The 10,937-nt window shown below is 40.1% G+C and overlaps 1 protein-coding gene across 1 annotated transcript in view; it reads right to left on the bottom strand.

The window, feature by feature from the left end:
* Nucleotides 1-3,516: 3,516 nt before the first annotated feature.
* LOC119573947 (putative OPA3-like protein CG13603) overlaps nucleotides 3,517-10,937 on the bottom strand; it is a 10,379-nt gene continuing 2,958 nt past the window's right edge. The window contains exon 2 of the mRNA XM_037921047.1: nucleotides 3,517-3,689. Coding sequence (XP_037776975.1) covers nucleotides 3,517-3,689 — 173 coding nt within the window. The remainder of the gene's footprint in view (nucleotides 3,690-10,937) is intronic.

The raw sequence follows: 10,937 nt of genomic DNA, 5'->3' as shown, positions 1-10,937 counted from the left end.
AGAGAGGGAGAGAGGGGAGGGGGGGGAGAAGGGAGGGAGAGGAAGAGAGAGAGGGAGAGGAGAGGAGAGAGGGAGAGGAGAGAGAGAGAGGGAGAGGGGGGGGGGGAAGAGAGAGGGGGAGGGGGAGAAAGGAAGAGATGAGAAGGGGGAGAGGAGAGAAGGAGAGAGAGGGGAGAGGGAGAGGAAAGAGAAAGGGGAGAGAAAAAGGAGAGAAGGGGGAGAGGAGAGAGAAAGGGGAGAGGGGGAGGGGGAGAGGAAAAGAGAGAGAGGAGGGAAAGGGAGAAGGGGGGAGGGGAGAGGGGGAGGGAGAAAGAGAGAGAGAGAGGAGAGGGAAAGAGAGGAGGGGAGGGGGGAGAGGAGAGAGAAAGAGAGAGAGAGGGGGAGAGGGGGGGGGAGGGGGGGGGAAAGAGAGAAAAGGGAGGGAGAGAGAAAAAGAAGGGGGGGAGGAGAAGAGAGGGGAGAGAGAGGGGAAAGGGAGAGAGAGAGGGAGAGAGGAGAGGGAGAGGAGAGAGAAGAGGAGAGGGAGAGGAGAGAGGGAGAGGGAGAAGGGGGAAAGGAGAGGGAGGGAGAGAGGGGAGGAGAGAGAGGGGGAAGGAGAGAGAGAGAGAGAGGAGAGGGAGAGGAGGAGAGAGGGGAGGGAGAGGGGGGGGAAAAGGAGAGGGGGGGAGGAGGAGAGGGAGAGAGTGAGAGAGAGGGGGAGGGGGAGAGGGAAGAGGGGGGGAGAGGAGAAGGGGGGGGAGGGAGAGGGGAGAGAGGGAGGGAGAAGAGAGAGGGAGAGGGGGGGAGGAAGGAGAGGGGGAGGGGAGAGAGAAGAGGGGGGAAAAGGGAGGAGAGGGGGGAGGGGAGAGGAGAGAGAGGGGAGGGGAGAAAAGAGGGGGAGGGAGAGAGAGAGAGAGGAGAAGAGAGAGAGAGACAGAGAGGGAGGGAGAGAGAGAGGGGGGAGAAAGGGGGAGAGGGGAGAAAGGGAGAGGGAGAGGGGGAGAAGAGAGAGGGAGAGGGGAGAGGAGAGGAGAGGGGGAGGGAAGGAGAGAGGGAAAGGGAGAGAGAGGAGGAGAGGAGGAGAGAGAGGAGAGGGGAGAGGGGGAGGAGAAAAAGAGAGGGGAAAAGGAGAGAGAGAGAGAGGGAGGGGAGAGGGAAAGAGGAGAGGAGAGGAGGGAGAGGAGAGGAGAAGAGAGGGGGAGAGGGAGAGAGAGAGAGGGGAGAGAAGAGAGGGAGGGGAGAGAGAGGGAGGGGAGAGAGAGGGAGGGGGGGAAGGGAGGGGGGGGGGAGGGGGGGGGGGGGGGGGGGGGGGAAGGAAGGGAGGGGAGGGGGGGGAGGGGGGGGGGGGGGGGGGGGAGGGAGGGGGAGAGGAAGAGAAAAGGGGGAAAGGGGGGGAAAGAGAGGGAGGGGAGGGGGGGGGAGGGAGAGGAGAGAGAGAGAGGAGAGGAGAGAGAGGGAGGAGAGGAAAAGAGAGGGAGAGGGAGAGGAAAAAGAGAGAGAGAGGGGGAGAGGAGAAGGGGAGGGGGAGAGGGAGAGGGAGAGAGGAGGAGAGGAGAGGAGAGAGAGAGGAAAGAGGAGAGAGAAAAAGAGGAGGGAGAAAGGGGGGAAAAAAGAAAAGAGGGGAAAAAGAGGAGGGGAAGAGAAAGAGAGAAAAAAGAAGGGACGGGGAGAGAAGAGGGGAGAGAGACGAAAAAGGAAAAAAGAGAAAAAAAGAGAGAGAAAAGGAGAGAGGGAAGAGAGGAGAAGGGGAGAGAGAGAGAGGGAGAGGAGAGGGGGAAAGGGAGAGGAGGGGAGAGAGAGGGAGGAAGGAGAGAGAGAGGAAGAGAGAGAGAGAGGAGAGGGGGGGAAGAGAGAGAGAGAGGAGAGAGAGAGAGGGGAGAAAAGGGGGAGAGAGGGAGAGAGGAGAGGGGGAGAGAGGAGAGGAGAAAACAAAGAGAGAGAGACAGGAGAAGAGAAAAAGAAAGAAGGAAAAGGAGAGAGAGACAAGAGGAGAGAAAGAGAGAGGACAGAGGGGAGAGAGGGGACAAAAGAAGAGAGACAAAGGAGAGAGGGGGAAAAGAGAGAGAGACAAAGAGGGGAGAGAAAAGAAAAAGAGGGAGAGAAAGAAAAAGAGAGAGAGAGAGAGAGAGAGAGGCCCAGAGAGGAGGGAAAGAGAAAGAGACAGAGAAGAGAACAAAGAGAAAGAGACAAGAGAGAGGAACAGAGGAGGGGAAAGAGAGAAAAAAAAAAAAAGAGAGAGAGAGGAGAGGAGAAGAGAGAGGAGAGAGAGAGAAAAGAGGGGAAAGAGGAGGAGGGGAAAAGAGGAGGAGAGAAAAAAAGAGAGGGGAAAAAAAAAGAGAGAGAGGAAAAAAAAAGAGAGGGGAAAAAAAAAGAGAGGAGAAAAAAAAAGAGAGAAAGAGGAAAGAGAAAAGAAGGAGAGAGGAGAGAGAGGAGAGAGAAGAGGAGAGGAGAAGAGAGGAGGGAGAGGGGAAAGGAAAAGAGGAGGAGGAGAGAGGAAAGAGAGAGAGAAGAGAGAGAGAGAGAGGAGGGGAGAGAGAGAGAGGAGAGAGAGAACACTACCATTACCACTATCACTACCAGAGGAGACAATAACAGTGGTTAAGCTTGTCACAGTAATGATACCAATGGTGACAATGGCTTTCATAATTATGGTAGCAGTGGTAGTGATTATAATAATATCAGTATCATCATCAATAGCAATACTGATAATGATTGGGAGAGAATATGATAATAATAATATTGTATTTATGATAAACATTATGGAAAAAATATAGTTTGAAAAGTAAACCATTTTAAAGACAAAATCCAAAACTAATAAAAAAAATAAAATAAAATGATGACCCCTTTTTTTATTTTAAGTAAAGTTGGGGAAAAAATTAAAAAAAAACGAAGGAAAAATTAAAAAACAAAAAGAAAGAAAATAAAGGAAAAAAAATGGAGAAAAATTTCAACCCGCGTTAAAAATGGGCTTTTCCTGCAAAATTCGTTAACTTCCTTTTCAAGCATCTTTTCCAAAAACCCCTGGCGGAAATCATGATCCGCTCGCTTTTGGTTTTCTTTTTCCCGGGCCCCCGGGTTTTTTTTTTGCACCAAAATTATCCAAAGGAAAAAATTAAAAAAATTTTTACCCAATTTTAAAAAAAAAAAAAAAAACAACAAAAAAATATAATAAAAAAAAAAAAAAAAAAAAAAAAATAATTTTTTTTTAAAATTTTAAATATATTTTAATAAAAATATATATATATTAAAATTTTAATATATATATATTATAATATTATAATATAATTAAAATAATAATATTAATATATTTTTTAAAATATATACATATATAAAAAAATATATAAAATTATAATAAAATAAAAATAAAATATATATTATATATTAAAAATATAAAATATTTAAAAATTTTTATATATATATATATATATATACATATATAAAATAGCCTTGCCTTGTACAGGGAGAAGGGAGAATGTAAGGAAATAGAGAGGGGTAGGAAACAACAAGAAAGGAGATTATCATTTCATTCATATCTTTCTACACAAATGTGAACACAAACAAATATGTAAAAAAGCTTTTCCACTTACCTAGCAAATTAGCACCTAGTTCAATTGCAGCTTCCTCACTCAAGCGTGGTATGGTTGACCCTTGACTGGACCGTCCAAGATTCATGACATACATCTTCATGCGCACCTCACACCAGTGGTAAACTACAAAAAAGAAACAATATATAGACACAGTTCCTTAGTTGTTTAAGCAGTCTACCTTTGTATTTGTTCAAAATTGTGGGTGACTAAAAATTCTTAATACAATTGTTTCTAAATCAAATGTTACCTATGTAACCAATACATATCTGTGAGACAGTTGTGGATTTCAAAAAATGGTACATACAGCAAACTTAAACATAATTCACACTGTATGCAAGGTCAGAAGTGCAAATACATACACTGTGGTTACTACATATTATATTCCATATATTGGAGTGATGTTTTATTTGTTTTTGTGCTTTTTGGTCCCAATACCCCTAAGGTTACCTTAAAAAGGAGATGGCTGGAGAAAAGCAGAATTTTCACATGGCTCTTTTCACAGTAGTTTTCAGGAGTAAAAACACAGGAATAATTACTTAATCAGACTCAATCTTCCTACCACTGCTACAGTAAAAAAAAAATCTCACTAGACATCTGGAAAAAAAATCCTAATTCAGTAAGAGAACTACAAAACTGCTATTACTGACTTCCACTTCCACTGTAGGTAATGTACAGTGAACAAAAATTTTAATCTATTAGCTTTCTAGGATGACTTTTTTACACCCCTAAGAAGCCATTTCAAAATATCCTGGGTTTCTAAAGTACTTCTTCATGAACAATTGTGTTGGAGAAATATTACAATTAACTGGTTTGTTTATCTGTGCCCATGCCACACCCACTCAAACTGACACACACACAAACACACACACACACACACACACACACACACACACACACACACTCACACTCACACTCACACTCACACTCACACTCACACTCACACTCACACTCACACACACACCACACACACACACACACACACACACACACACACACACACACACACACACACACTCACACTCACACTCACACTCACACTCACACTCTCTCTTTCTCTCTCTCTAACTCACTCACTCAATATGTGTGTGTGTGTGTGTGTGTGTGTGTGTGTGTGTGTGTGTGTGTGTGTGTGTGTGTGTGTGTGTGTGTGTGAGTGTGTGTGTGAGTGAGTGAGTGAGTGAGTGAGTGAGTGTCAGTGAGCGAGTGAGTGTCAGTGAGCGAGTGAGCGTCAGTGAGCGAGTGAGCGTCAGTGAGCGAGTGAGTGTCAGTGAGCGAGTGTGTGAGAGTGTGCGTGTGTGAGAAAGAATGAGAGTATGAGTGAGTGAGTGTGTGTGTGTGTGTGTGTGTGTGTGTGTGTGTGTGTGTGTGTGTGTGTGTGTGTGTGTGTGGTGCGTGTGCGTGGTGTGGTGGTGCGTGGGTGGCGTGGCGTGCGGTGCGGTGGTGGTGGTGTGGGTGGGTGGGTGCGTGCGTGTGTGCATACTTGCATACACAAATGTTAGTATATACATCTTTATCTATTTATTTTCATTTACTATTGAGGTTACCTCTGATAAAACATTGCCAGCTGTACCTTCACGATGGCTTCATACTTCTATCAGTGTAAAGACATCAGCTATGACTACTCTAAATATGCCAAACATGTAGTTTTTCCAGCTAAATAACTTCAGAAGCTTTGATCACCACACAATCCATGCAGAGTGCCATGCTTTAGCCTGCTTTTCCCAAAATAAAAATAAGAGAGATTTACTTAATCTTTTTCAATATTTAAGTTTACTTTGTAGAATTAGAGGCAAATTAAAACAGGAGTGTAAAATACTGAATTAAACAAACTCAAACACAAGGGGCTTCAAAAAGTTTGTGGAAAAAGGACAGTATGATAAAATGGTTTCAATTATTAGGGTTATTTTTCATATACTCCATTAAGGTCAATTCACTTTTGCAAACGTTGATACCAGCCTTTAAGTCTGTGAGTAAAACTGAGGGTCATGTGATCTGGACCATGTCAGAGCAGCTCTTTTTGCATCTTCAACCAATTGAAATTTGGAGACTTTCAATTATTTTTTTAAGTCGGGACACAAAAAGAAGTTGGATGGGGCTTAATCAGGGTTATAAGGTGGATGTCGGACGATTTCCCATCAAAATTCTCGTGGCACAGGTCTTGTCTGCTGAGCGCCGTAAACGGATGCCTTGTTGTGGTGGAAGAGAACATGTTGATGCAGCTTCTCAGGGCATTTTTCTGAGATTTTTTTGACAGTTTTCCCAAAATGCATCCATAATAAGCATAACTGTTTTCTTGCTCTCGACAAAGTCAACCAGCAAAATCCCCTCTGTATCCCAGAAGACAGTGGCCATGACCTTTCCTCTTGAATGTTCAGATTTTGCTTTGACTGGTCCACTTCCACATGTACTTCTAAATGACATGTACCGTGCAGGCACTGATTTGATTGAATTTTGTCCTCGAGTTTGCACTGGTAGAGCCATGTTTCATCCCCCGGTCACAATTCTCTGCAGAAAAGCTTTAGAGTCCTCACCTCACTTGTTCAAAATTTCCATTGAAAGATCTATCCTTGTTGCTGTTGATCTGGGTGCAACAGCTTAGGGACCCATCAGACGGAAAGCTTGCTTAGCCCCAAACTCTCCCCAGATTTGTGTGTGCTGAACCAACAGAGATGATGAGTGTGTCTACTATTGATTCAGTGGTTATTCATCTATTCTTTTCAATCATGTCACGAATAGTATCAATTTTTTCATCACAAACTGACATTGATAGTCTGCTACTGCGGGGTTCCTCTTCAATTTAATTTCTTCCACTTCTGAACTGAATTATCCATTTGCAGGTTGTTGATTTCTCTGGGGTATTGTCACTATAAACTTGTTCCAGAATGTCAATAATTTGCTTATTCTCCCAACTCAGTTTCACCATGAATTTAATGTTTATCCTGGCCTAAATTTTGGTGGATTCCATGTTGATTGAATGGCACCTGACTTTCAACTGGTGGCAATGCGTTATTACCAGCATTTATGGGTTCATGTTTGAACTTGGTATAACATGTTGGTACAAGAATGTTTCAAGTGCTTTGAAATCAAAATCCTTCCATATGATTTTTAGTTATGGAGTTTTTCCATGAACTTTTTGAAGCCCAACTGTAAATAAAAATAGACACAAACACAAAAAGGGGAATAAAGCTAGTGGAACAGATAAATGAAAAGTATTGTTTGGCAAAATATGATCCTCAGAGCTTAGTACAGTATACACATCCCACACCCTTAGACCTTGGCTGATTGTTTACAATGATGTTGGTCATTTGCTGCAAAGGTCAACTAGTGTATGTTTATTAAGATTAATGTGTTAATTAATGTAGAGTTCCCTGTAGTATTCTTTTGTGAGATGTCTCTACATATAGATGGTTCCATGTGCTTAGCCACTAAGTAGTCAATTAGGCCTCTTTGACCTCACCTGATTTCACCTTTCTTTGAGTTTTGGGGAAAAATATTTGTTTTTCTCCCTTATGCTGTCAGTATTGATGCTGTCATTATCATTATAGACATTACAATTATCATGATGTTACTGATATCACTAACAGCAAAATAGGATAAAAGAAAATATTTCTAAAGATCAAGGAAAGGGTAAACAGGTGATACAGGTAGCACTAGTACTTGTGGAGCAATCTATGTATAAATAGATCTAATAAACCAAACTCACAGTGGGCATCACATGTACTTACATGCTATCTCTGGTGGCCTCAGATTAAACAAACTATATATCACTGTTTAGGTGCTGACAGCAAGTCCAATTTTTGTCTTTGCAATGTATAAAATTTTGAGAATCTAAGCTATTTCCCTACTTCTAAATGACATGCATTTATTTTCATGTCCAACATTTCTGTGATTCACATTTTTATATTCTTTGTACTGTACTAGTATTCCTTGGTCCTAAACTCCAGACTGTTTATAATTTCCATATGCTACACCCAATATTACTCATCATGATACTCCTCCTCATTATAGATCTACACCTGGAATTCCAGACATGTACACCTAAAATTTTTAATGTGACAAGGCCGCTATATCTATATATCATATATTCCTAATGTTTCTCTCTAAATCTAATAATGAGAGAAAACACTGACAGAATCATACAGTGATTAAATATATCAGTAATAAGAACACAGTTTAAAAGTGGGCATCAACTCAGTGACAAACTGTAAAAGAGTCTCTCTAGGATATCATTAGAGAAATATTAGCCAATGAGTATTCTTCTCATGACCTTTTATCAGAGGTCTAGCTTTAATGTCTATCCTTCTTATCCTCACCCTTCATCCTTAATGTCTAGTCTTCTAATCTTTCCCCTTAAAAATATTGGATATTTTTTCTTTATGTTAGAAAAACATAGATCATATCTATATACCTTGCTGAAATCTGAAATTAAGAACCCTTTTATTTGTCTAACTTAATTCTTTCACCAGTGCTATGAAGTAGGAACTACAGAATTACACATTTTCACATGAATATTATGTAATCATCATTTTGCTTACTGTCAACTATGTTCTAACTAAAGTATTGCATGTGAATTAGTGCACCTGCACTATATTACACAAAGATAAAAATAAAGATAAACAATGTGCATACTAAAATAATGTAATCTGTGCAATAGCTCAGTAGTTTCCAATGATATAATTATAGTACCCCTCAAATAACAGATCAGAAATTCACTGTATTCAAATAAACTTGTGGAGCTTTGGCCTACAACACATCCAGTACTGTGACCACAAATTCTGAAAAGCTGAATGACATACAGCAAGCTACTAGGGGAAAAAGGTTGCCATAATGAGAGCAGACAAACAACACATAATTCTGAAGGAAGCAAAACTACAAACAGACGAGACAAAAACATAAAATATGTGTGTGTGTGTGTGTGTGTGTGTGTGTGTGTGTGTGTGTGTGTGTGTGTGTGTGTGTGTGTGTGTGTGTGTGTGTGTTCGTGCGTGTGTGCCCGTGTGTGTGTGTCCGTGTGTGTGTGTCCTTGTATGCATGTCTGTGGTTGTGTGTCTGTGTCTCTGTGTATGTGTCTGTGTGAGTATATGCGTCTGTGTGTGTATATGCGTCTGTGTGTGTATGTGCATCTGTGTGTGTGTGTGTGTATGTGTCCATATGTGTCTGTATGTGTGCGTGTGTATGTGTGTCTATTATGTATTTTTTGTGGTGTGGGGTGTGTGTGTGTGTGTGTGTGTGTGTGTGTGTGTGTGTGTGTGTGTGTGTGCGTGTGTGTGTGCGTGTGCGTGTGCGTGTGCCTGTCTGTGTGTGTGGATCTGTCTGTCTGTTCTATCCCTTGCCTGTTATAAGCATATTACTGCACTAGCTAAATTGCTTTATCTGTATACTTCCCACTTCCTGTGCCCTCCCTCTCCATTTCACTGCCCTACAACCCATTTCCAATCAGCCTTAGTCTACGTACGTCGTGCTGGAGGCAGGCAAATTTTCTCCCTAAACAGGATGCTTCTAACTGCCCTGCGTCTTATGCTGCTGGCTAGAGGACGTGCCACTTGTTTCACAAACAGAAATGCAAGCTTTGATAGGGGGAAAATGGGAGCCATTGATTTTGTTTCTTTCTCTTTTTTCTTTTCTTTGTTTTATTCACTTTTTCTGTCTGTTTCTTTCTCTCTCCCCCTCTCTCTCTTGGTCAACTTTATATCCTCCTGAAAAAAGGAAAATAAACCCTAGTTACTTGCAAAAAAGTAATGTATGACAAAGTGTCTGAAAATAACTATAATGATACAGTTTACCATACTAGATCTCAGTTTACTCAAAGTTCCACTCATATCAAGTAAACTTAACAAAAACATGGCTCCCATATTGCATTAAGCTTTATAAGAATAACAGAAGATCAAATGTTAGGAAAGTCCCATATACCAAGTTACTCCATCATCATACAATATTCTTTTCAAGTTAAATACAATATACTTTTCAAGCTGACATGTACATATCTACAAGTGCTTATTTTATCACTATCATTACACTATTCTGCATCCATTATATTTGCATCAAATTTTTTACTGGAATATGCATCATTCAATTGCTGAATACCTATTATATGCAGCCATATATATACTATAAAATAATAGTGTAAGATATAATCAACACAGACATGTTTTAATGTACTTTGCAGCCTTCTTCTCTGCTCTCCAGTAACCAAACTTGTCATTTTGTAATATAATTAATTAATTTAATAGGATGAGATAACTTAATCATATTTTGCAATTAAGATTTTATGTGAGTAAAACCATCTTTATGTGAATATAAAAATATGAACTTGTCAGCTAGTAATAAAAAGGTATCTGAATTTACTGCCAATTTTAATAGTTTAACATGTGCATTTTTTGTCAATGGTGTAATTTTTCTCCTACAAGATATCAAAATGCTTGATAAGCTTTGCTATGAACACAGCGTAATTTCACACACTGGCTATTCTTACAAAAGGACAATTAAATGTAGCAGGATTTACCTGCAAAAAAATTGCAGGTGACACTTCAGTCAGACAACTGGTGCATGATATTTATTAATTTATTTATTTATTCACTCTTTTTTTTTTTTTTTTTTTTTTTTTTTTTTTTTTTTTTTTTTTTTTTTTTTTTTGCAAATTATGGCTGAGACAAAAACTTGAAAATAGTGTAATCTCAAAATATTGCCTAGCTAATGCACAATAACTCAGATTTCGAATCTTTTGCCTTTTGTGTATTGTTGATATCAGCCCATTAGAGAGGCTACTTTATGCGCTCTAATACAATTAAGGTTAATACACATTAATAATATATGCAGCATCCTATAAAGCACTAAAATTTTCCACAATAACACCAACAGGATAACCTAATAAAGAATTACCTTTTTAAGATTAAAAGGTGGTGCCAGTAGCCTTTAACAATGTCACCGTCAACTCTTTACATCTAGTAGGACTGTACATGGTCACTAGAGTCAGGTCCAATAAAACTGATTTTTGTCTCTCAATCTGCTATCTTTCAAATTTTCGAGGGGTTTCTTCACATCTACTTCTGAAATATACATTTCCCAATAAATTTCTAGAAATGAAATCCAACATTTCAAGGGTCTGGATAAAAAGGGTAAACATCTATTCACTATATATACTATATCTCATTCCTAATATGCAGAGCAAAAGCTGTAAGCATTATGTACAATCTTAAAACAGAACAATGTATCACTGGTTCATGCTCACTCCAAAATAGACAGTAAAAAAATAAAAATAATTATCCAAATATTCATATATATGACAAAATTCCATTTGACAGAAGTGAATGGTTTTACAACCCATGAGTGGTGGCCACCTCTATGTTAAATCTTTGTTCTGATGAAAAAGAG

This window comes from Penaeus monodon, chromosome 6, assembly GCF_015228065.2.
Source record: "Penaeus monodon isolate SGIC_2016 chromosome 6, NSTDA_Pmon_1, whole genome shotgun sequence".
Lineage (NCBI taxonomy): Eukaryota > Metazoa > Arthropoda > Malacostraca > Decapoda > Penaeidae > Penaeus > Penaeus monodon.
This window is presented reverse-complemented; position numbering and strand designations above follow the sequence as displayed.